Below are 26,565 nucleotides of genomic sequence, written 5' to 3' on the forward strand. Positions count from 1 at the left end.
TATTACGAACATCGAAGGAGATAAATCAAGATACTACAAAGGATTTTTGTGGTTACCCCAAGCCCAGAGAGAAACAGCGCTCCACTTTTGATTTCAAATCGCTTAAGTTTCTTTTGTGGAAGATGATTGAAGGGGTATTACGCGAAGAGTCGCTTTCGAAACAACGAAGGGGTAAGAATTGAAGGGGCAAGATTTTGTAACAGCGAAGAGGCTCTTAAAACCATAATTGTTTGAAGGGGTAATACGCGAAGCGTCGCTTTGGGTTACAAAATGTACCACTTCGGTTATAATTACGTGTTGAAGGGGTACTTTTTGTAAACCAAAGCGACACTTCGCGTATTATAAATACTTTTTGCTCTTGACTTACACATCAAACGTTTGTCTCACGAAAACGTAAAAATCATCTCGCAGACTCCTCAATTCCTATTACTTTTTTCCTTCAATCGGTCAGAAATGTCGCAATTTTCTTCAAGCCATCTAAGGCATGCCTTGAAATCTTTGAACAAGGATCATTCAAAAAACGTCACAGCAGGCAAACGCCTACATCTTCAGATTAGTTTTGTTGTACTGTTAAGGATAAAAGAGATTGAGTGTGTTTGCCTTTTTGTTGGTAATTGTTGATGACAACATTTTCAAGTGGGTGGCTACTTTAATCGGACCGGTGAACACCCCATATGAAGGGGGAGTGTTTAAAATGAGTATTCACTTTCCGTGTGATTACCCAAATAATCTCCCAAAGGTATTTGTTTTGATTATATTCCCTTTTATTTAGCAAGCATGTGTATTAGGACTCCTCTTTTTGCAGCCACTCAATAGTTTTTTAAATATAATTTCTTAATAATGCAGATTTGTTTCAAAACAAAAAATTTCCACCCAAACATATCAGAAAGAGGTGCTATATACCTAAGAGTGTTGAAGTCCACATATTGGCATCCCATGCCGATTATTTGGCTTTTCAAGACAATAGTGGAGAAGTTGACTGAACCAGAGCTTGATAATGAGGACCAAGTCGATAAAAATCTTGCCAACCTCTACAAAACCAATAGGGCAGGGATTGAAGAGACGACAAGAGAGATGACAAACCAATACGCTGGGAGAGCAAACTGAAATATGATCCTAAATAGTTCAAATCTATTTTTCAAATCTTGAATAACTCAACTTGTATTTCTTCTTTTTAATAAAATATTTCAGTCTGTTATGTTGTAAACTTCATTTTCAAACAATTTTTTTTCCAGATTTTACTGTTTTAAAACATTATAAACAACTTGTAAAGCCTTTTAAAAAAGCAAGTCGTACTGTTTTATATCATTATAAACAACTTGTAAAACCTTTTAAAACTTTCTAAAAACCATATATACTCTTTTAAAACATTATAAACGACTTGTAAAGCCTTTTAAAAAAAAGCACATTTTACTGTTTTAAAACATTATAAACAACTTGTAAAGCCTTTTAAAAAAGCAAGTCGTACTGTTTTATATCATTATAAACAACTTGTAAAACCTTTTAAAACTTTCTAAAAACCATATATACTCTTTTAAAACATTATAAACGACTTGTAAAGCCTTTTAAAAAAAAGCACATTTTACTGTTTTAAAACATTATAAACAACTTGTAAAGCCTTTTAAAAAAGCAAGTCGTACTGTTTTATATCATTATAAACAACTTGTAAAACCTTTTCAAAGTTTCTAAAAACCATATATACTCTTGTAAATCATATATACTCTTGTAAAACCAAACAGTTTATAGGATTAACACCATTTAAAAGGTTTTACAAGCGAAAGAAGTAACTTAACATTAAAAAGACAAATTTTAGAAATCTACTTGCAAACTAAACATTGAAATATTTTGCCATTTATTATTCTTCTTGATGCGATCACATTTATATACCAGAAAGATGCAAACTTCCATAACCTAGATATTTGCTAATTCTGCAAATTATGAATTTTTCTTGAAGTATTTGTTCCTGTACTCCTACAAAAGAAAAGAAAAAATTAAGTTAATATTAAATAACAGTAAAATGTGCATTAAATCTAACAAAAGTCAAGGTTCACTAACCTTTAATGTTGAAAACATTCGGGTACCGAGGTATCTCATTTGTGGAGTAACATCTTTAGGAATTTTGTCAAGATGAAGAATTAACATTGCTTTCCTTGCTACTTTACTTACATCTTCTTTAGTTTTCAAATCCATGACAAAGACTTTTTCCCACTTATTCCTTGGCTCAAGATACTACAATGTAGAACATCCAAATTTTGTTAGTAATTAACGCCTATGATAACAAGTATATGATTTTTTCAAACTTACTTCATCCATTGACGAAAACATATATTTGACGTCCCCGAGTATAGTCCAACGACTTATAACTGCCTCGATTTGTTTCATTTCTTCGTCACTTATAGTGTTCTCCTACGTAGAAGGTGTTTGCACTAATACAAACATAAGAAAAAAATATTATATGTCATTTTCAAAAGAGCAAATCATCTATAATAAAGAAGTCAACAACTTACAACTGCTCATTTCTTGGCTGGTGTGTTCTTGCTGAGTGGGAGCTTCTTGTTGGCTTGGGTCTTCTTGTTGAGTGGGAGCTTCTTGTTGGCTTGGGTCTTCTTGTTGAGTGGGAGCTTCTTCTTGGCTTGGGTCTACATCAGTATCTGAAATATTAATACACTCTTCGTCATCCGATATGACAATGTACGCTTCTTGTTGGCTTGAGTCTACATCATCAGCACTGTTAGGCTTCTCATCCTGCACAAATAAATATATTTTCATTAACCATATGTAAATTATTTTCAAATATGTTTTTACAAGGTTTTTAAAATTAGTTGATCATATTCAAGTAACACATACCTTATCATTATTCATATTTTCCTCTTGTGGATCATTTTCATTAGTATCCTGGGTATTTTCTTCAGGAATAACACTTGGGTCCCCTCTCAAGTCAGTTTGTTTCTTATGTTGATAATCTTGACTCTCTTCTTTAGGTACCTAGAAATGTTGTAAATTTTGTTTAATACTATTTAAAACACTAGCAAAACCTTTAAAACGATTATATGATTTTGTTAAAAACTCGTTTAAACACTTTTAAAACGATTTTAAAAGGAATTAAGTTTTTTTTTTCAAACCATTTAAAACCACTGAAACCCCTTTTAAAACCATTGTTAACACTTGTAAAACGATTTTATATGATTTTGTTAAAAACTCGTTTAAACACTTTTAAAATGATTTTAAAAGGAATTAAGTTTTTTTTTTTCACTTACAAGTTCACTTGGAGAAGCTGGTACTTCCTCTTCTTCAAAATCGGTGGCAGAGGCTCGTACTTCCTCTTATTGAAAGGCAGTTGTAGAGGCTGGTACTTCCTCTTCTTGAAAGGCAGTTGCAGAGGCTGGTACTTCCTCTTCTTGAAAGGCAGTTGCAGAGGCTGATACTTCTTCTTCTTGAAAATCAATTGCAGAGGCTGGTACTTCCTCTTCTTGAAAGGCAGTTGTAGAGGCTGGTACTTCCTCTTCTTCAAATGCCCATGATTCCCACTGTTGTGTTGCAGCAACAGTAATGATCCCCACATGATTCTCCAGTCTCACTATTCTTTTGTGAATAAGTTGACATATTTTTAAAATCATGTCAATTTTTCCACTACAAGATATTCTTTTTTTTTTGTTAGTTTGATTCAAGGATGGCCCATCAACTTCTCTCACACGCTTGTTTTGATTTTGTTCTCCTTTTTCAACTAGAATCCATCCTTGAATCCATTCCTCCTTAGTCATCCTATAGCCTTAGATTACAAGTTTAACAACTTCATCAAAATCCTTGTCTTCATCATTCGGTGGCATAACCAAATGGCTATATTCATCGGGATCACCAACAATTGTTTTCACTTCAACCTGCAAAGATAAATCGATTCATATTATATCTCAAAAGTCTTATACAGATATTGTAAAATCTTTTAAAACTCTTTTATAATTCTCGAAATTCCTTGTAAATCCGTTGTAAAGTCTTGTAAACCAGTTTAAACACATTGTAAATCCAAATTACGTTAATAACACTATTTTAAAAGGTTTTACAATGTGTTTTAAAACTATTGGAAAACAAAAAAAATAGTTCTAGAGAAGTATTAGTACCTTGCAGCCTCAAGAACAAAATTTATTTCATCGAATTGTGGGGATTTTGTCATTTGCCATTGCAAGATCAGCGGGAGATGTTGATTTTGGCTTGAAATGCTTTCCCTAACACCAAATTGTTCCCCTAACTGGTGAACTGAAGATAACGCCCAGATTTGGATTGCAAATGGAAAGCCAGCCATACCATATTGTATCTTTGCCAACGATCCCACAGTCATTTGTTTCACGCCTATCACTAATGATTCGTAAGCAATTTTACCCCAAGGATACTTGCAGAAATTCTCTAAACTTCTGGCTCTCTCCAAATTCTTTAAGGGAATTCGAACTACTGGATTTTTTGCTATCAATATCCCCTCCACTACTAACAAAGCACCTAATCGGATTCTTTCATCAGGTTTCATGTTTTTTCCTTTAAATTCCAAAGTACGACGAAGATCTTTGCATGACATTTTATTATTCATCCACAAATCTTTTTTCGATGTAACAGTACCTGATGGAACAGTACCTACCGGAAGGCATGTTGTAATGACAAATTCCCTTAGCGAAAATCGCATAGGTTGATCATCAAATGCAAACCAGAGCTCGTTTTTCGCAGACAAAATCCTCCTCTGTAGTAAGTGGTGGACCAGTTGACTCGAGAAGTTGATTTCTTTCCGATTAACAAATTCTATAATTGGACCCAAGAAAGACTCCTCTAACTTCTTGAACTCATTTTTTTTAATGCTTTCTTTACAGTTGCCAACACAGCTTTCTCAGAAGAATATTTAGTTACTCTCTCTAATGTATCTCCCTTTGTGTCTGGCGTGATTAATCTTTCTGGGAAGAACAGTTTCTTCGCAGAATCTTCAAAAATACTCATATCGCAAAACCTGTCAACATTGTTTATAGAGAAGAACATATTCATGCCATGCACCCAAGATCCCTTTTAAAACCCTTTCACATTCTTTTAAAATTCTTTTATAAATCCTATTTTAAAACTAATATAAAACTTTTAAAGACATTGATAAATTTCCAACCTTCGAATTCCGAATTCACCAAAATATCATAAAAATTCAAATTGAAATAGAAATTGAAGTCAAAATTAAGTTCCAAACCAAACTTACAGATGGGAGAAGAAGAGACGACGAATTTGAAGAGAGGACTGAGAGGAAAAACGAGGGAGAAGAAGAGTCCGTAATTCAACGAATAAAATGGCAATTAAAAGTCCTCGAGTACCTAATCAGCCGACTCCTAGTTTCAATTTGATGACTTCGTGTCTGCAATCCGACGAAATCGAGAACCCAATTTAAGCAAATACAGATTTGAGTGAATTTCGCGATTTTCAACCTCCCAGACGGAAAACTGTACTTTTTGGAAGAGGAACATGTGACTTTTTAGGATATATGATACAAGGGGTTATATTTTTACAATTGGGCCTAGGCCTAGGGCTTTCACCCTTATAATAAAAAAACGTTGTAAAACCTGTTAAAATATAAGTTATGTTTTATAGTATTAACACCATTTAAAAGGTTTTACAAGCGTTTTAAAACGGATTTTAAAAAGTTTAAAAGTCTTTAGTTTGGTATTTCAATGAATTTTATAGGATTTACAAGTGGTTTTTAAAAGGTTTTTAAAAGGATTCGAAAAGGATAAACAACGTTTTTAAAATTCATTGCAAATACCTAAACTTAAACGAAGTATATGTTAATTCTGCAAAGATGTCAAACGCTATTTATTGAACAATCGAAAAGGAGTAACTTAAAAATTTTCTAGAATAGTGTCAGAGTAAAAACACAAAAAATTTAAATCTACTTGTAAACTAAACATTGAAATTTCTTTGCCATTCATTATTGTTCTTGATGCAATAAGCTAAAGCTCCATTTCTACAATCACGTTTATATATCAGCAAGATGCAAACTTCCATATCCTAGGCATTTGCTAATTCTGCAAAGATTATACAATTAATGTTAGAACCTATTAAAATACATTGCAATACCAACCAGTTAACTATTTTAAAACTCTTGTAAACCTATTTAAAACCAGTTTAAATAATCATGTAAAAACCTACACTGACCTACAAAGATGTCAACCGCCATTTTCTGCCGTAAATCACCAATTGACTCATCTGTAAGATTGCCATATGTCGAAATGCTCATAACCAAACACTCCATTGTCTTTAGCATGACGACACCACTATCTTCAATCTTAGCAACCTATCACGAAAAAACAAAGTGAAGAGTCCACAGTATTTACAGAGAACATATCACAAAACTAGAAAACAAACTCAACAGTATTTACCTGAGGTATGCAATTCATGATATTAATTCTGAATGGAGATTTCTCTATATCATTTTTCATCCCAAATTTCTTCTGGGCAATATACGGTATTGCAACAGCATATGCACCCACATGTTTATCTTTAATTTTGTTACTGTAGACAGACTTGCCTAAATCATAGATAGTCAACATCCTCTTCTCCAAATTGATCATCAATGACATCCAAATCTTTTCCTTAACCATCATTGGTGCCAATATTTTGTTTGTAGGTGCTTCCTTGAAGAGTTGACTGAATTTTTCTTCAGGGAACTCATATTCATCTTTGTTGTCAATAAATATGGAGTAATTTTCATCAATCTCTCTCAAAAAAGATACTCCTGCCAACGTCCATTCTTTGCTTTTATAGAACTCCGGATGACTTTCTACTCTTTTGCTTAATAACTTCACAATTGTATCAACATGCTAAACAACAACAAAAACTGGGTTAGAACTTAATTTGAAATTTAGAAGAGTTTAAACATTTAAACAACTCTTGTTGTCAAATAATTCATATAAATAAGTTCAGACCCGGTCACACATCATCTTGTAAACCAGTTTAAACACATTGTAAAACTTTGAAAACGCTTAAAAAACATATTTTAAATCCTTTTAAAACACTTTTTAACCTCTTATAAAACTTTTTAAAAACTTTTTTAAAACTCTTGTAAAACTTTTAAAACCTTATGATTTGTAATCATACCATTGTTGTTAACGATTTTCCTAGCGTCTCTAGTGTTGTGAACCACCTAGCATCAACTTTGTTACCCAGAATTGTTAGTTGCCTACATCCAAAAATAAACAGAATAACCATGAATACTTACAAAACCATGAATACATCTTTTAAAACGTCTATAAAAGACTAATTGAACTTTTACTTTTGTTGCTAGAAACTAAAACTTACTTTGTGTTCCTTGAATTCTTCCATTCAGTAAATATTTCTAACCGGGTCTTATCAACTTTGGAAAAAGGATAAAAAAATTGGGTGCTTCTTCTTCTCAGCCGTGTAAGGCGGTTGAGTGTGAATAGAAGAAACTGTATTTTGTTCAGTTTTTCTTTGCACACCACCAACATCATCAGATTTTCTCTTCTTTTTCTGTGGCTGTACAAAACACAAAAATATCCCACTTTATATCGATACACTGAAAAACCATTTAAATAACTCATAGAAATTATTAAGTTAGATACATTCCCCTTCTCTAGCTTGAACATCAGCATCAGGATTGTCACTTGGTTTACGCTTCTTCCTCTGCAGTGTCACAAGAAAATCACAATTTTTTGTAAACATTAATAAAATGTAAAACATCATAAAACATTATACAACTAGATACTAACCTCTTTTCTGTTTGTAACATCATCATCACCATCATTGCTTTGCTTAGACTTTCTCTGCAGTTCAAAAAGTTTTTTAAGATAACAATGTTTACATGATTTAAACCTAATGAGATACTTGATGAAATCTTTTAAAATACTCATAACAACTATATAAAAAATTAATGATTTACCTGTTCTCTCTCTCTCAAAACTTTCTTCTTACTGCTTGCTCCCTTCTCTTTACCCATGCTTTTATCTTTTCCACTATTCTGATCTTCTTGAGAAAGAAGATCAAATTTTGGTGTAGAAGGGCGTGGAGAAGGAGAATTATCCTTCAAAGATGATAACAATTGTGGTTTGGTTTACAACAGGCTTTTAAAAGGGTATTTGGAAACTTATAAAAATACTAAATCAATGTACCTTTGGTGTTTCTTCAAAGTAATTACCATCATCACCACCAGTTTTTTGGGTGTTTTCATCATCTCCAGCGAAGCTCCCATCTTGTGTGTTTGACGGACGGACAGAATCTGCAGACGGGCTTTCTACGACATCTTCTCTAGCAATATCTCCATCAACATTTTGTTTGCCAGCCTGCAACAAAACAAAAGACCATATAACAACATCATTTAAAAGGTTTTACAATCTGTTTTAAAAGGGTTTTAAAAGGGTTTTAAAAGGTTTTGGTCACCTTTGAAACCAGTTTTTAAAAACATTGTAAAACTTTTAAAACACCTTGTAAAACCTTTTAAAACCCTTTTAAAGTAGATTGTAAAATCTTTTGAAAATCTTTTAAAACACATTGTAAAACTTTTGAAAACCTTTTAAAACCCTTTTAAAGTCTTAGCAAAGACTAATTAAACCTTTTATACAGTCGTTTACAAAATAGATATTGACCTCTTCATTTCTAACCTCTTCATTTCTATTTTGTCCATCTTCATCTTTGTGAGACAACAAAGGGAGAAGAAAAAAAAGGAGCTCAGTTAAAGAGTTTAGTGTCCAATGTATGGGAAAATGTGTGATCTTGGAATCTTACTCCTTTATCCTTATCTTTCTCTGATGTGGTTTTGACAGCTTCTTCAATGGCTTCTAGTCTTTTATTGAAGTCTTCTAACATGAAGGGGATTATGTCAAGTTTGTCAGAATCTGACAAATTTTTCTCTATTTTCTCATGTTTCTCAGAGACTGGCAATTTTTCCCCCATTTTGTCACCCAACTCTCCCATGGCATAGTAAATATCAACTAATCTAGAAGACCATTCTTCTTTCTTCAATCTATAGCCTTTCATAACCAAGCCAATAACTTCTACAAAATCATTGTCATCTTCATCAACCAAATTCTTATATTCTTGTGGATCTCCAATTATAGTTTTGACTTCAACCTACAAAAATAATCAAAATCCATCAAAACAAAACTCATCAAATAAGATAACCAATGAATAACAAAACTACACATTTAATAGAATTCAAAACTTACACAAGTTGCTGTCTTAATAGCTTCAACAATTTCGTCAAACCATGGAGCTCGACTTGAGTGCCAGTTGAGAAACAGCGGATACAATGTTTTGGAAAAATCACACCTTTTCCCAAAGGTAGAACCAAAAATTGGTACATTAGTCAAATTCCATATTGTTAATGCCAAGGGAAATCCCTTGACACTATACTGACCTTTTGCCAAAGAAGCAATATCCAATTTCTGAATGCATGAAGCAAGGATGTTATATGCATCCTTGCCCCATGGTTGGGTTGTATACATCTCGAAATCTGATGCATGCTTAAGCCGAGACAATGGTATCTTCTCTAAAGAATATGGTGTCATCAAAATATCTTCTGTTAACACCACTGCAGCGAGGTATTCCTTTTCTTGATCACCCAAAGGTTCTTCTCCTTTTCTTGTTTTTTAAAAAGTCGATTTTGAAGCTGAGATAAAGTGTAGTCTCCTCTCACCGCCCAAGAATATGGTTCACTAACTAGATCTATGTCGTTATTCCTTGGTTCTCTAGGCTCGCATTGAGTCCCTGTGTTTAAGAAAACAATGATGTTAGTTTGTTCAAACTTGCCTAATATATGAGGTTATTGATAAAAAAAAACTGTTTTAAACCCTTTTAAACTCTTTTAAAACCCTTTTTAAACCATGAAAACCCTTTTAAACCCCTTTTAAAAACCTTTTAAAACCATTGTAAACCCTTTTAAGGGTTTTAAAACATTTAAAACGGGTTTAAAAGCCTTTAAAATGGTATTATAAAGTGTTTTAAAACCCTTTAAGGTTTTAAAACTTTTTTAAAAACCTTTTAAAAGGGTTTGTAAAGGGTTTGTAAAGTGTTTTAAAACCCTTTTAAAAGGTTTTTAAAACCTTTTAAAGCCTTTTTAAAACCATTGAAAACACTTTATAATACATGTTGTGAGACAGAACTCTCTCATGTTGAACCGAAGAGGTTGCATGTCAACGGTAAACCATAAGTTACTCCCTGTAGTCTTTAGCCTTCTCTGCATCAAGTAGTGGAATATTTTCCCAGAAAATTTGATGTCTCTGGCAGAAAGCATGATGATAGGCCCAAAGAAGGAATATTGAAGCTTTTTGAAAGATTATTTTCCTAATACACCTTTACCTTTGTCAACTAGGTTTAAGTCTGAATGTTGACATATGGTTGCTCCACCAATAGGTTCAAAACCCATATCATATATGCTTTTTGGTGTTACAAGGGCTTCAAGATCACTGGATGTCATCGGATTTACAAGAGATTTAAAAGGGTTTTTAAAGTTCAAAAACACACTTTATCGATATGAATTCGTCTTATCAACACATTTTATCAACATAATTCAACTACGATTGATCTGAAAATTGATTTCAAATGATTTAACAGGGGGCTTTTAAAAAAAAATTACAAGAGATAACAAAAATCCAAATTTACAAGACTTTACTAATTCCAAATCTATATCAAACACACTTATCGATCTGAATGCGTCAGATAGATCTGAATCTGGATTTTGAAAATTGTTTAACAAGGGGCTTTTAAAAAGTGTTTTACAAGAGGTAACAAAAATCGAAATTTGCAAGAGTTTACATATTCCAAATCCATATCAAAGAAATTTATCGATCTGAATTTTTGATCGAAAATCAATTTTTCAGATTGAATATACCAAAGAAAAACAAAATCTTAACCACAACCCTGAAAAGAGTTTACGATCCGACAAACATGAAACATAATCAATCTTGATCCGACGTTCGGACGATCCGAAGAACACGAAAAACAAAAACTGAGGCGACGAACACAAAAACTGAGACGACGAACACAAAAACTGAGGCGACGAACACGAAAACTGAGGCGGCAAAGAAGAGAAGTGAGGCGGCGAAGAAGAGAAGGTAGTGTAATTAGGTTTACTTCATTAAGGGTAAAATTTGTTTTTTCAACAAAAAAAGGTACTCTTAAAAATGGACGCTTCCCAAAGCCATTTTTAAAAAGGGAAATGAAAAAAAGAGACATTTTTGCTTTTCTCCCTTGTAGTAATTAGGTATCAGAAAGAAAATGGAAACTTAAATCTACGGAGAGTTGATACCTTCCAATATATAGAGAAACAAATGAAAGTCTATGATTGGACATGTGATGCCCAAACATGCATATTTAGAAAGATGATGCAAAGGATAGCAAAGTATGATAATATAAACAGACAAAAAACTTTAGTTACCATATTAGTGTCGGCTTAACTAGGGGGACAAGCAGTGCGACCGCCCCGGGTTCAAAGATTTAAGAGGCAAATAATTTTTTTTCTATATAAAAAATATTATAAGATAAAAGAGGCACAAAAATAATAATAATGTAAGATAAAGGGGCACAAACAAAAAATGCAAGATAAAGGGGCACAAAAAAAAATAATGCAATATAGATGGGCACAAACAAAAATAATGTAAGATAAAGGGCACAAAAAAAATAATGCAAGATAAATGGGTATAAAAATATATGTAAGATAAAAAGAGCAAAAAGAAAATTTATAAAACAAAATAATATATTAAAATATGTTTTAAGGATTTATTTTGATGAGTCAATAACTAAAAAGATATTTTATCTTCCACAATTATTTCAACTGTTAAGTGGTTATATATTATCAAAATAAAATCTATATTTTTTAACATATACCAGAGGTTAAAAAAAAAATTGGCCTTTTATTCAAAAAAAAAAAGTTTTGGGACCCCTAAAAACCTTGAGGGTGCACTGACCATAATTGGGTGTAATCGGATGAAATATAGAAGAAGTAAGCCCTAAAACTCATCTTTTAATATGCTCGAAATAGGTTCCTCGCGCGAATGCTGCCGTGGGTGATGAGTTGTTCACAGTTTTACATTTTTCCCCTTTTTTATATTTTTGTAATGTATTTTTGGTTAATTTCGGTTATATTCGGTTATTTTCAGTTACTTTTGGTTATATTAAGTTTATTTGGTTAATTTCAATATAATTTAATTTAATTATGGTTATCTGTTCCACTAACCGAACTAAATGAAACCGAACCAAAATTTCTAAAATATCTAAATGGTTATTATATTATTATATCCAAACTAACCGAAATCGAACCAAAACCGAACGGTTAACCGAATGCCTGGCCTAGTCAAAGAAAGAAGAAACAGATCCAGCGGCGAAGAAGAAGCTGATCGAAGATGAAGAGGCGAGGACTGCTCGCAGTGAGAAAGCGATGGATATAATCTTTCTTAATGTAGGAGATAAGGTGCTACGAAAGATAGATAAATGTACGACAGTAGCAGAGGCGTGGTCGATGCTCGAGCGTCTGTATCTGGTGAAATCTTTACCAGATCGTGTGTACCTTCAACTCAAGGTATACAATTACTGGATGCAGGAATCAAGATCTTTGGATGAGAACATAGACGAATTCTTGTAGATGATATCGGATCTGAATAATCTTTAGATTCAAGTTCCGGATGAGTTTCAAGCAATTTTGATCCTTAGTTCTTTGCCAGAGAAGTATAATATGCTGAAAGAGACTTTGAAATATGGACGTGATGGAATCAAGATGGAGGATGTCATTAGTGCTGCTAAGTCCAAAGAGTTGGAGCTACGCGATGAGTCTTGTGTCTCTAATCAGATTGGCGAAGGCTTATATGTTCGAGAAAAGGGATTTACAAGAAGTTTGATGAATCAGGCAGGCCAAGGAAACGGTATAAGTGGATCGAGGTTCGAGTCCAAAGAGGGAAAGAAAATTTGTTGGATTTGTGGGAAGGAGGGACACTTCAAGAGGCAGTGCTATAAGTGGCTGGAAAGGAATAAAAATCAAACTCAGTCAGGTGAGAAAGGAGAGACTGCGCTAGCTAAGGATGATGCTCAAGAGCTGCTAGGATTGATAGCATCAGAAGTGAACATAGGAGAGGATAAGGCAGATCAAGACGAGTAGGTCATGGACACGGGATGTTCTTTTCATATGACTCCAAGGAAGGAATATTTGATGAACTTCAGAGAGTTGAGTTCCGGCAAGGTAAGAATGGCGAATAATTCTTATGCAGAGGTCAAGGGCATTGGCAGTGTAAGGTTTGAGAATGCAGATGGATCGGGTTTTGTGCTTCATGATGTCAGGTTCATGCCAGAGATTTCTAGAAATCTCATATCTATGGGAAGTCTGGAAGCTAAGGGGTGTGAGTTCTTAGGAGGAAGTGGAGTTCTTCGAGTTGTCAAAGGACCTAGGGTGGTTATGAAAGGGATTAGGAGGATGTCTCTTTACATTCTTCAAGGTCGAGCAAGACTGTCATAAGCTTTGATGGTTGTGTCAGGCGGGGTGGACCGGACTCAATTGTGGCATAGCAGGATGGGTCATATCGGGCAACAGGCGTTAGATGTTTTGCCAAAGAAAGGTTGCTTTGGGGTTGACAAGATGTCAGAAATCAAGTTCTGTGAGGACTGTGTTGTAGGGAAAACACATAAGGCTAGTTTTGGAGCTGCTCAACACGTTACCAAGGAAAAATTGGATTACATTCACTCGGATTTGTGGGGTTCTCCTAATGTGCCTCTAAGCTTAGGCAAGAGTCAATATTTTATCAGTTTTACGGATGGCTGGTCTAGAAAGGTCTGGGTGTATTACTTACGAACCAAGGATGAGGTGTTTAGTAAGTTTGTTGAGTGGAAGAAGATGGTTGAAATACAAAGTGAGAGAAAAGTAAAAAAGACTCAGGACAGATAATGGGTTAGAATTCTGCAATCACAAGTTTGATGACTTTTGTAAGTCGGAAGGATTAGTTAGGCACCAGACGTGTACGTATACACCGCAGCAGAACGGTGTTGCGAAAAGACTTAACTGGACTATCATGAATAAAGTAAGAAGCATGCTAAGTGAGCGTGGTCTGGAGAAGAAGTTTTGGGCAGACGCGGCATCAACTGCGGTGTATTTGATCAACAGATCACCGTCAACGGCTATTGGGTTTCAGACTCCGGAAGAGCTGTGGACTTCGTCTTCTTCCGATTACTCTAGTTTGAAACGTTTCGGGTGTGTTGCTTATGTTCATACGGTCGATGGTAAATTGGATCCTCGGTCCAAGAAAGGAATTTTCACGGGCTATCCTGAAGGAGTAAAAGGCTTTAGAGTGTGGTTGCTAGAAGAGGAGAAATGTTTTATTAGTTGTAATGTTGTCTTCAGAGAGGATGTGATGTACAAAGAAGTCATGTCAGAGACTCACCCAGGTATGTCTTCAGATACTTCCATTGATACTAATAAAGTTTCTAGTTTTGAGTGTGCAGGTGATAACAGGGATAAAGGTTTAACGGATCAAGGGGAGGTAGTGGAACCAAGCTGTCAGGGTCAAGTCATACCAGAAAACTACCAGTTAGCGAGAGATCGAGTGAGAAGACAGACTAAACCTCCAGAGAGGTTGCAAGACTACGAAGTTAGCGAGGAGACTCTTGATCGGGTGTTGAACGAGATGTCAGGATATGCATACTTGGTAACTGAGGATGGTGGTATTACTGAACCGGGCTCCTATCAAGAAGCGATCAGTGATCCGGATGGTGATAAGTGGTTAGAAGCTTCAGACGAGGAGATGCAGTCACTGATTAAGAATGAAACTTGGGAATTAGTTGACAGGGTTGAGTCGCAGAAGCCAATAGGATGCAAGTGGGTGTTTAAGCGTAAAGAAGGCATTGTTGGAGTCGAAGGTCCCAGGTTTAAGGCAAGGCTGGTGGCAAAAGGGTACAAACAGAAGGAGGGTATAGATTATCAAGAGATATTATCACCAGTGGTCAAACATGTGTCGATAAGGTTTGTTCTCCCGATGGTGGTACATTTCGACATGGAGCTTCAACAGAATGATGTTAAGACAGCCTTCCTACATGGTCACTTGGAGGAGACCATCTATATGGATCAGCCAGAAGGGTATGTTGTTAGCAGATACCCAGAGAAGGTGTGCCTACTTAAGAGATCGATGTATGGATTAAAACAGTCTCCGAGACAATGGAACAAAGAAGCAAATATGATCGTTGCGTGTATTTTTCAGAAGAGTTTCAAGTGGTGAGTATGTCTATCTATTGCTTTATGTAGATGATATACTCATAGCTTCAAAGGATAAGGATCGGGTAAGAGAACTTAAGGCTCTTCTGAGTGCAGAGTTTGAAATGAAGGACTTGGGGGATGCCTAAAAGATACTGGGAATGGAAATTACGAGGGATAGACAAAGAGGTACGGTGCATATTTCTCAAGAAGGCTATTTGTCAAGGGTCTTGGGTAACTTCAGGATGGATCAGGCGAACTGTGTAGATACACCTCTGGGTTCACACTTTAAGTTGAGGACAGCTACCGAGGAGGAGTATCTTGAGCAACTAGACATGATGAAAAAGGTCCCATATCAGAGTGCAGTGGGTAGCTTGATGTATTCAATGGTTGGGACTAGACCTGATTTGGCTTATGCTGTGGGAGTCGTTTGCAGGTTTATGAGTAAGCCTTTGAAAGATCATTGGTTAGCTGTGAAGTGGATATTAAGGTATATTCGTGGAGCTTTGGAGAGGAAGTTGTGTTACAAGAATAAGGGAGAATTCGTGTTACAAGGGTTTTGTGATTCAGATTATGCCACGGATAAAGACAAAAGAAGATCTGTTACTGGAGTGGTGTTTGCCTTGGGTGGAAACACAATAAGTTGGAGGTCATATTTGCAAAAGGTAGTGACTCTTTCGTCTACAGAAGCTGAGTATATGGCCCTAGCTGAAGCTGCAAAGGAAGCAGTTTGGCTCTTATGAATGAGCTTGGGTTCGAGCAAGGATCAGTGAAGATCAATTGTGATTCTCAGAGTACCATAGCTTTGGCGAAGAATGCTGTTTATCATGATAGGACTAAGCATATTGATGTGAAGTTTCACTTTATCAGGGACTTGATTAGTGATGGTGTAGTACAGGTGGTGAAGATTGCTTCGGAGTATAATCCAGCAGATATCTTCACAAAGGTGTTACCGGTGGGTAAGTTCCGAGAGGCTTTGGAACTGCTCAGAATCACCAAGAATTAGTTTGGAGCAGAGGCTCCGTTAAAAAGCTGAGTGGGTTTACTCAGGTGATGAGAAGTCAGGTGGGTTTACATGAAAGCTGTTAAGAAGGTTGAGCAAGTGAGCTCAAGTACCGGAGTAGGAATCTAGTTGAAAGAATAGAACGAGGTGTATAAATGTCAAGGGGAGGTTTTGTGACATTGTGGCATTTATACTAAGTGAGTTAGAGACTCTAACGGAATTAGAGAGTCTTTGGATGAAGGTGATCGAGCGGTTCAGATCGTGACACATGGAGTAATCAGGATCGTTCGTGGCTAACGAAAGTCAACGTTTTTTCTTATTCTTGGTTTTATCTCGATCTTATTCTGTTCATCTTCTTTAAGCTGATTCAAGTTGTTAGAATCTAGAGAGCGAAAAGAGAGAAGAGAAAACTGTTGTAGAGAGAGAAAGTTCGAGTTTGAGCATATCGTTCTAGTGGATTCCGGAAGAAACTCTGGCGAGACGTAGGATCCTATCTAAGGATCCTAATTCTTAAAATTCTCTGTGTCGTTTACGTTTTCTGTTTCAACAAGTACAAATGAGAGAGAGAGAGTGAGAGCAATCGTGATAGATCTAGAGTTCTTGAAGAATCGAGAAGTAACATCACTGTAACAGTTGCTGGGACTTGCAATGCAGCAAAAGCAGTAGTGTATACAGGGGCGGACCTATTAAGGTAGGAGGGTCAGCTGACCTGGTTAAAGTTATTAATTAGTTGTTTTTACACGTAATTTTATAGGATCTAGCAGCAAAGTTGGTATAAAGTCTATAGTGATGACCCCCCAAACCCGAGTTCGATCTCCCAATATGACACTAAAATTTTTTTTCTTTCATAATTGACCTCCCCAAAAAAAATTCCTGGGTCCGCTACTGAGTGTATATCGGTGCATATTCCTCGGTAACACGTTATGTTACGTAGGCTTATCTTGTTATCTTCGATAGACTCCACGTTTCTACCTAAAAAACAAACAGTGATTAGATATTATTATAATATAAAGATGGTACATAACGTAGTAATTATGAGCAAAAGCAAAACTTATAAAGATACTTACGTGCTACAGACATTGTGAACGATTCTTTGGTTAAACAAGTTTTTTTCTTTTCTTTTTATTGTTTGCTGTGAGATTGTCAAAAGCCCTTGCTACTATAATTTTCTATCCCTGTGCTGCTGTTCATCTATATATACATATAGTAATCTCATTAAAAGAAATTGGAAAATTAAAATCAATGGAGAGTTTGATAATTTCCAATATTTGGAAAAGAAAATGTAAGTCTACCCAAAAGGGCAAAAGGGAATAATAGTACATATAGGGCTGGGCAAAATAACCGGTAACCAAATAACCGACCGAACCGAACCGAAAAAAATCAAACCGAAACCGAACCGAAGTTTCTCTAATAACCGAATGGTTAGTAAAATCTAATGTTCAAACTAACTGAAACCGAACCGAATCAAACCGACAATTAAATGGTTAACCGAAATATCAAAAAACCTAGAATATACCCAAAATAATATACTTAATATTAGGCAAAACTATAAAATAAACTTAAAATATTAATTATTTTTACATTCAAAACAATTAAATACTTTAAATAATCAATATATTTATAAGTTATTTTTTTTGAATTCACAAATTTAAATACTATTTTGTTAAATCGGTTCAATATTTTTCCCCTTTTTATAGTTTTGTAATGTATTTTTGGCTAATTTCGGTTATATTCGGTTATCTTTAGTTACTTTTGGTTATATTAGGTTTATTTAGTTAATTTCAATATAATTTATGTTAGTTATGGTTATCTTTTCAACTAACCGAACCAAAACCGAACCGAAAGAAACTAAATCCCTGCTACGATAATTCTATGATTCTCTATCCCTGTGCTGCTGTGCATGTATATATACATGTAGTAATCTCATTAAAAATGTAAAATACTCATTCCGTTAAGGCATAGTAAAGAAATTGGAAACGTAAAATCTATGGAGAGTTTGATAATTTCCAATATTTAGAAAAGAAAATGTAAGTCTACTTGAAAGGGAAAAGGGAAATATTAGTACACAAAAGGGAATGTAAGTCTAGGCTGAGTACGATCGGGAATGAAGAGGATACCACGATTCAGATGTGGTTTGCGACAATTAAGATAGTAGCATAATTTTTCTAATATTTCTATAAATGTTTTGAGCAAAAGGCTTTTCTCTCACAATGTAAAACGTTTATTTTTTCTTTGAATATAATTTAACATTGAATTCAAAAAAGAAATATTAGTACACATGTGTTTGTAGTTGATGGTAATTGTGAAATTTTCATTTAACGGAGAAATTTTGGCGGCTTAACATTTAAAATGTTTAATTTGTTTGATGCATGTTTGAATCTTGCTAGAGATTTATAATTTTAAAAAAATAAAAATTAGTACATATATATATATATATATTTTTTTTTCTTAAAATTTACCTTCCATTCATCCTCTTTGTACCTTTTACATCAATACCATTTTGAGTTCACTAGATGAATACATACTGGGAATGAAAAGGAGAGCATATAGGAGAGTTCAACAACTGAGAGTTTATAAAGAGATTTGTTTCCAAAAGAGCGTTCCCTTCAAAATGCAAGCTTAAGGTTGTGGACTTGAAACTTGAATAAAGCGGAACCACGTGCATATATATGAATCCTCTGGTCTGATATGGACTGTAGGATTTCCAGTGGGTTGAGAATCAAGAGAAGAAAGCTTACCTCGGTTCGTTTGCCTGATTTTCCTCTCCTTCCAAATCTCATAGACAATCGTTTGTAACAGAAGTTTACAAATAATGTTAAGCTTTTTTGGAGACTGAACCCATAGAACCAGATCATCAAAGTGTGATGGTGGATTCAGAGTGGAGTGAGTAAAGAAAGTCGCCCAAATCTCTGCGGAAAATGAACATTCATAAAATAGATGAGGTTTGGTTTCAGGAGCTGAATCACACAAAGGGCACTCCAATGGCACATTGAAACCCCAACTCCTGAGGCGGTCCCTTGTGTGTAGGCGATTACTAACCAGAACCCAAAGTATAAAGGCATTTTTTGGGATTCCTTGACTGAACCACACAGATTTATGCCACGGAACTTGTGGTAAATGGTCCTGCAGGGAAGACCAAGTGAGAGATGAAGAGAACAAACCCTGAGTTCCATTATGTGTGTTTCTCCATAAGACCTGATCTGGTTGTGAAGACATCACATTTGGTGGAGGATGAGTAATTACCGCACGCAATAGAATAGCAATAGGATGACGACCCCGAGGTAGCACCCATTCTCCATTAGAAACAACACGTGAAACTTTGGCCGCATTTGGAATCCCTGAAACTCTTGGTCCATTAGGACCCGTGAGGTGGATCAATGGTCCTAGAGTGGTCCAATCATCATGCCAAAAAAGCATTTCATGTAAGACAGGTGGCGCAATATCATTGGTTTTAGGGGTAAAATGAGTTTGATGATTATTTTACCACGTTTCGACGACATGTAGCAAAATTTTGTTGATTATTTTACTAAATTTATTAGTAAGAAACACCTTAAGTTGTTCTACTAATAATCAACAAAATTTTCCTTCTCTCTTAACAAAGTTTCTTCTTCCCATTTTAACAAATCTATATCCAAATAGTACATATATTGAATGATCATTATTACTTGTTGTATACGTCTGACATATATATACGTCAAATAAATCTTTACCATATCGATATCTCTCTCTTGGTTTGGAAAAAAATAACTCGATCCATCATGTGATCCAGCAAGATGCACGTCGTAGTCATTCAGTTACTTCTTGTCGAACGTCATATCATCGGCTGAATTTTAATTAACAGCTTTCAAGATTGATATTTAATTTGACAACACGTACTGACACAACTTAGAGACCATCGGCTTCAAGTTATGTACTTATGTAAATCTCATTTTACAATTAATAAAAGGCCTGTGCTCTTAGGCTTTACAACGTAAGGATTATGGTGTCAATATATATAACTACAAATTTGAATAAGTTTGTAGTAGATTTGAATGTTTCTTTTCGTCAAAAATTATTGAGAATAGATTAACATGTGACCTATGATTTTTTAAATATTTATAGTTAAGAGATACCACAGCGAAATCTAGACTAATCCCTAAAACTTACGGGAATTCATGTAAAACATCCACAATTTTCAACATGATTAAAAGCGTAGTGAAAATAATCTAACTCTATACATATGATATATCTTTCAACTCATATACACAATGAGTTGATCTGACGTAATTTTTAAACATAAAGAAAACTCTCGATGTTGTTTTTGTTAATGATTTACCATCCTAAGAGTAGCTATACACTCATAGAATACAACATCGACGACAACATACGAGTCTCATTTCGCATTTTGAAATTGTTAACAGTTACATTTGATTTGATGTCGAACATTCCTTTGTTTGATTTCACTAAAGAATCATTATCGTATCTGTATTGAAACTATTTAATGTCCCATGCAGCTCCCAAGACCACTCTATATAAAAACCATAGTCAAAGTAAAACATCACACTTTTGTGAACATGAAAATATTCCCTCATGAGAAGCTTTTCAAAAACAAGCAGACTCCTCTCTAAAAAGGTTCTTTTAAGAAAAGGTTCCACAAGAAATCTTAATTAGTTCATTGCTTGTAGACATAGAAACAAATGTTCACAATTAGGAATTTTGATAGTCCTTGTAAATTTTGTTCTCCCATATACTAATTATCTTTAAGAAAATAAAAAATTGTATGATATAATGTCAGTTATAAAAAAAGACATATATGTCGATTAATTGTTTATATGGTTATACGCATTATATATATATACATTGCCTAGTTATCTTTCCTAGAAAGGAAACTAGTTTTGAAGGATTGCACATTTCATTAGCTTTCTTATGATAGAATCATTTCATGTTTTTGAGAGTGACGTTGATCTATATCATCTGTGAGTGGTTCAGGCCAGGGATCGATTCCCCTCAAACGTGAAATTGTTAGTCATTTCTACTTGATGAGAGATTTTCACCTGGTCTTTTCCGGGTCTTGGGGGATTAGTATGTAATTCCCACTTGTTTGGCAAAACTTAGAGAAAGAACATTAAACACGCACATACCGTGGAAACAATATACATCTATCAACCCAACCAGAAAAATGTAAAATGAGAGCATATAAAACTAATTTAATTTACATGCTAACCTAGTATTTCAATATTGATTTCAAAACTCCATCCACGTGTTTTCTTATTTGCAAAATAAAAAATAAAATAAAAATAAAAAGTTTTCTGGACCCATTTCGATGATATTTCCCATGATAAAATATTATTAAATTGCTTGACAATGCATATACCATAATAAATTCAATCTGATCTACATTTCAAAATATAATGTATTACCCTTTAATAATGGATATGCATACAAGTTATCTAACATTAGAAAAAACAAATTTTTATGTCCATCTGTCTATACAAGAGACTATATATATACCAAAGTCTTACTAAATGAGATAAGTATAATAATATTAAGTTCATATAACTTTTAATTACCACCAAAAAATAAGATAATAAAAATATCTAAGAAGCTCACACACGTGTATGTTGCGCTTAGCCTATGTGCCTAACTACTACGCACGTGTGTACAGTATATAAGCTTGCCAAAACGCATATTCTTCTTCTTCTTTATCATCATCTGATCTCACCGTCTTTCTTTTTCATATATTTCGTCTTCCTCATCTTTCTCCTCTCTAAGCTCTCTCTCTCTCTCTCTCTCTCTCTCTCTCTCTCTCTCTCAACCTAATTATCTTCTTTTATAACTTAGATTACTTCCAAAATGCAGTTTTATTTTGATTATTTTACTTAATTGATTGTTTTGTTCTGTAAATTAATTTGATCAGAACCGAATAAGGAATTTGACAGAAGAAATGGCGACGGATTACAACAGAGCCGATGATTTCTTATTTTCTCAGCAACAACAAGAGGTAATTTTATTATATATCATTTTTATTCGGCGATTTTTTTTTTTTCTCTGATTTCTTGATTTTTTTTAAGCCGGTACAATGTTTTAGGTAATTTTTATTTTATCTCTACCAAAAAAAAAATGTAATGTTATTTTATTTTAATATCTTAAAAAGGTAATTTTTATCTTATAAGGGTAGATAAGATATTAACGTTTTGATTTAAGGGTGAAATTGAATATTCGGTTAAGAATCACTCTTGAAAAAAAAATCTAAAGATGGTATTGAATCTGGGGTATCAAAAATGTAAATAATAATTTTATATGTTAATTCCATATTTTAAGAAATTTTTTTGACTACAAGTCTTAATTAATTTGATAATTATAAGTTTAAGGTCGGATTAGTAAGTCAACAAGTCAAAACATTTTTTTTATTGTGTGTGGTAAATTACCAAATACCAAACCTAATCGTCGGCAATTTAACGACCGCGTACACGTTTCTTTTCATCTTACTTCTACAATTCAAACATTGTTTCACATTTTCTAATCAAAATTAAAAAACTAAATACGTTTTACGACATTTTTTAATGAATGGTTGAACTTTTTTAATTTGTCGGATGCAAGATATTTCTTGTAGGAATACAATATTTGTTTCCCTTACATAAAATCTTATGATAAGATATTTTAATGTAACGGACGGTCGTAAACTATAAGCTCATCTTCAACTTTGAGAAACCCCCTTGGCGAAATCAACGGTTTACTGAATTGCCACGTAGTACGTTTGATGACACCTGTTCTCTATCCGGATTGATCCGGTCCATATGAAAAATGTCGATTTCGTTTTGGTCTGATGCATTTCCATTATGTTTTCTGTCCGATTGTTTTTTTTAACAACAATCGAAATAATCGGTTTAGCAAATTGAATCCTTTTTGTTAACCAATCGGTATTACGAAGCACTGGTATAGAAATTTGTTTTCCGGTTAAAGAATTGTCGGTAGGCGTTTCATGAATGACTCAAAGATGATCATTCTCTTTTTGCCTCTTTTAATCAAAGCTATGGACTTAAATTATTGAATTTTCGATTTGTTTTGGTGTTTGTCATTAGTCTACCACTGGTGCAAATAAATACGGAGGACTTGTGCCAAAGAAAAAGCCTCTTATCTCTAAGGTGAATCATCTTTAACTTTTAAGTAACCCGCTTATTTTCATATTTATTCGTATGATCGTTACTTGTTGTTAATTATTGATTAACAAACTTTAAATTCAATGCAGGATTACAAACGTGCTTTCTTTGATTCAGCAGATTGGGCTTTACACAAGGTATATATTATCAATTTATGCAATATATCTAACTGTAAATTAAATATTCATATTTCAATCTTTTTGACATGTTGAAAGCATTCTTGTAATGGTTTTTACTATATAATTGATATTTCCACAGCAAGAAGCAAGTATAGATGAGAGAACAATAGCGGCAATAGAAAATCTAAGACCCAAATTACAGGTAATAATGCTTAATTAAATCTACTTAGAGCAGTAATTGCATTTGGTTAATACTCTTAATTATTCAACTAAGTTTTGTTTCGTTGTAATTTATTTTCAGAGAACGCCTCGCAAGCAACTTCCCCCTAGAAGACCCACATGTGCATCTGGTCATGAGAGTTTGGTGAGAAAATAAGTTGATTTTAATTACTCACTTAACAAATCCTTATGTGTTTTTTTTTTTCGACAACTAATGTGTTTTCTTCATTTTCTCATTTGAGTAAATGTAAATGCAATTTTTTTAGAACAGATATTTATAAAAATTGTTTTAATAATTGCAGACAGAGTCGAGCTTTTAGGGTACAAGGAAAAGGGTTTTGATGCGGAAATGGAACGTGATTGGTTTGGTAGTGAGCCTGCCTACTCACGTGTTTCCTGTTTCCACTAAAACTTGTATGCACAGTTGTTCGGTTTTTTTCACTCTTGGTTCATAAAATACTTGTCGTTTCAATAAATATCGCAGACAATTGTTGCTGTTTCTTTTCTTTCTTTTCTTGTTTCTTCCATAACCATTCACAACATAAATGAGACAACACCACACAACAGTTGAAAACCAGTAACCTAGAAAGTACAAATCAATGATCATTTAAGTTTTAAATTATAACTCTTTAATTGTCTACATATATAGTTATCTGTTTTAGGTTAAGCCTAATACAACCATATTTATACACTCCATTAGCTAGTGATTGTGTTTCCACTAACCTATCTTAGCTTACTGCTTAACAAACATAACCCCATTCTATATGGGCATGTATGGCCCAACAATGGCCTCATTCTACTCGTTTGTTGATAAGTTTGAAATTCTTATTCGTGTCATCTCCTTGAGGAATTAATTAGTCACGTGAGCTATCAACAAGGACATTAACGATGCGGATGTGACCTTGTCAAGTGCAACCCACAAGACATTAACGATATCTTCCCATTCTATAAGCATTTTGTCATTTGATACACCGAGTCTCATTTCCTTTATGTATGATGGTTATTATGTGCCGGACAATCTAGTAGGAAATATGACAAAAAACCTCTTTGATGCTCATATGCCCGTCTGTTTAATGGAAGAGGATCTCGAGGCTCGAGATGATTGGTTAGAGGTGTAAAAACAGCTCATTTGCCAATCATATACAAAGAAAGTGGCCATATATATTTGATACTTTGTCTCGGGAGGACAAAGGTCGTTTGCTCACATCTTGTCCGATGAAGATGTTAGAGATAAGATTCAAGAGGGAACAATTAATGAAAGAGACGCACATGATAAATTAAGCATATTTCTTGGACTATTTTTTCGTGTTTGAAGGAGATGATGAATATCTACGTTAAAGAGAATGATCGTGAAGTGCATGGACATAATTTATCTTAGAGATGTTGGAACAGTACAACAACGAGCTATCAATTAGCGATATCAAGCTCATTGGATAAGAAGAGGACTGCAAAATGAAGTCATGAAATTTGACTTCGGTTCTTTTGTTTTATTTGGCTTAGAAAAACCGAATTCAGATGTGGTACATATACATAATCTGATCAGTTGGTCCAAGAAACACATTTTGGTAAAAAAACTGTAAGAAATTTTTAGACTTTTGTTCATATTCAAAAGTTTAAACTGTAAGAAATACGAATAAACAAGTCAACTCAAAAAGTAAACGACGAATCTAAAAAATTCTTACAGTTTTTTACCAAAATCAGAAAATTTCTCATAATCCCAAAGCAGAGTCTACCTCAGATTTTTGTATGTTCTTCATTTTTCTTAACCATTTAATAACGATATTTTTTTTTAACTTCTCACACTTGGTCCATCTTCATTTGTTAATGTCAGTGCCAAACACTATACGAAAAATAAATATTTGAAGTACAATAATTAAGTGTTTTTTTCCTGTTTTGAAAACGAATTTGAACAAAGAAAGTGTAGAAAGCATTGAAGCTATATATTAATATTGATCATGATCTCACCGACAAAGATTTTTTTTTTATGTAGAGTTTACTTGCCTCTTGTATGGTAACCATCTATTTTTTGTCAAACCGAAAATTATAATAATGAAAGCAATCCTAAAAAACTTTGATTCATAATTTTTAAACCTTAACAATTAATTTCACTTACAAAAAAAATTACAATTTAGAAAAGTAATCGGATCAATCAAAGAATATGTCGTCATGTTAATATTAAAGTGATGTTTTAGTAACTTTGGAAAAATAGCGTTGCAGTATTTAACCTTCTTGTACGTACAATAAGTTTTGAAAACGAATTTTAACAAAGAAAGTGTAGAAAGCATTGAAGATATATATTAATATTGATTATGACCTTACTGGCAAATATTTTTTTATGTAGAGTTTACTTGCCTATTGTATGGTAATCATCTACTTTTTGCTAATCCAAAAATTATAATAATGAAAGCAATCCTAAAACTTTGATTCAAAAATTTTAAACCTTAACAATTAATTTCACTTCCAAAAAAAAATACTATTTAGTAAATTAACCGGACCAATCAAAGAACATGATGTCATGTTAATATTAAAGTGTTGTTTTAGTAAAGTTGGAAAAATAGCCTTGCAGCATTTAATCTTCTTTGACGTACAGTAAGTTTTGAAAACGAATTTTAACAAAGAATGTGTAGAAAACATTTTTTTTGTCAACCAAACATTGTAAAAAAGAATTTTTTATTTATTTATTATACTTTAAACAAGAGTAAATAATTAACTATCAAAATACAGTAAATAGTTTTTCCTTTAATTTTTTTAGGACACAAGTACAGTAAAGAGAGTATTGTCAACAGAGAGAACTTCAACAACAGAAAGGGGACTCATTAAGTCTCTCCTTATTTATTATTCTTCTCTCTTCATGGATATTACGAAGGAGGGAGAAGACGGTCAAATTCC

The 26,565-nt window shown here is 33.8% G+C and overlaps 2 protein-coding genes across 5 annotated transcripts; one reads left to right on the plus strand and one right to left on the minus strand.

The window, feature by feature from the left end:
- LOC104723514 lies at window positions 5,857-9,726 on the minus strand. 3 transcript variants are annotated; one of them, XM_019232396.1, is made up of 12 exons: window positions 9,195-9,726; window positions 8,755-9,099; window positions 8,631-8,659; window positions 8,142-8,312; window positions 7,913-8,053; window positions 7,743-7,796; window positions 7,596-7,656; window positions 7,312-7,509; window positions 7,111-7,192; window positions 6,393-6,833; window positions 6,169-6,307; window positions 5,858-6,038 (listed from the first exon to the last, which is right to left on the minus strand). In XM_019232396.1, exons 8-12 carry the CDS (start codon window positions 7,482-7,484, stop codon window positions 6,022-6,024), a joined length of 852 nt encoding a protein of 283 aa, XP_019087941.1. In that variant the 5' UTR covers window positions 7,485-7,509; window positions 7,596-7,656; window positions 7,743-7,796; window positions 7,913-8,053; window positions 8,142-8,312; window positions 8,631-8,659; window positions 8,755-9,099; window positions 9,195-9,726; the 3' UTR covers window positions 5,858-6,021. The 3 variants fall into 3 exon arrangements, with proteins under 3 accessions (XP_019087939.1, XP_019087940.1, XP_019087941.1); XM_019232394.1 differs by having other exon boundaries at window positions 5,857-6,038; window positions 7,312-7,656; XM_019232395.1 differs by having other exon boundaries at window positions 5,857-6,038; window positions 7,312-7,656; window positions 8,631-9,099.
- On the plus strand, window positions 21,893-24,186 carry LOC104723516. 2 transcript variants are annotated; one of them, XM_019231625.1, is made up of 7 exons: window positions 21,893-21,948; window positions 22,094-22,179; window positions 23,261-23,323; window positions 23,428-23,475; window positions 23,597-23,659; window positions 23,759-23,821; window positions 23,979-24,186. In XM_019231625.1, exons 2-7 carry the CDS (start codon window positions 22,123-22,125, stop codon window positions 23,994-23,996), a joined length of 312 nt encoding a protein of 103 aa, XP_019087170.1. In that variant the 5' UTR covers window positions 21,893-21,948; window positions 22,094-22,122; the 3' UTR covers window positions 23,997-24,186. The 2 variants fall into 2 exon arrangements, with proteins under 2 accessions (XP_019087170.1, XP_010440200.1); XM_010441898.2 differs by lacking the exon at window positions 21,893-21,948 and having other exon boundaries at window positions 21,962-22,179.

This window comes from Camelina sativa, chromosome 11 (assembly GCF_000633955.1).
Source record: "Camelina sativa cultivar DH55 chromosome 11, Cs, whole genome shotgun sequence".
NCBI lineage: Eukaryota > Viridiplantae > Streptophyta > Magnoliopsida > Brassicales > Brassicaceae > Camelina > Camelina sativa.

Excerpts from the sequence above, each read along its gene's own strand:
- LOC104723514 (XM_019232394.1), bottom strand. The coding sequence starts at position 7,777 with ATGATGGTGATGATGATGTTACAAACAGAAAAGAG. Across the intron at positions 7,193-7,311 it reads AAGAATTCAAGGAACACAAA|GCAACTAACAATTCTGGGTA; the intron begins GTAAGTTTTAGT and ends TTTTGGATGTAG. Across the intron at positions 6,834-7,110 it reads GAAAATCGTTAACAACAATG|CATGTTGATACAATTGTGAA; the intron begins GTATGATTACAA and ends GTTGTTGTTTAG.
- LOC104723516 (XM_019231625.1), top strand. The coding sequence starts at position 22,123 with ATGGCGACGGATTACAACAGAGCCGATGATTTCTTATTTTCTCAGCAA. Across the intron at positions 22,180-23,260 it reads TTTCTCAGCAACAACAAGAG|TCTACCACTGGTGCAAATAA; the intron begins GTAATTTTATTA and ends GTTTGTCATTAG. Across the intron at positions 23,476-23,596 it reads CAGATTGGGCTTTACACAAG|CAAGAAGCAAGTATAGATGA; the intron begins GTATATATTATC and ends ATATTTCCACAG.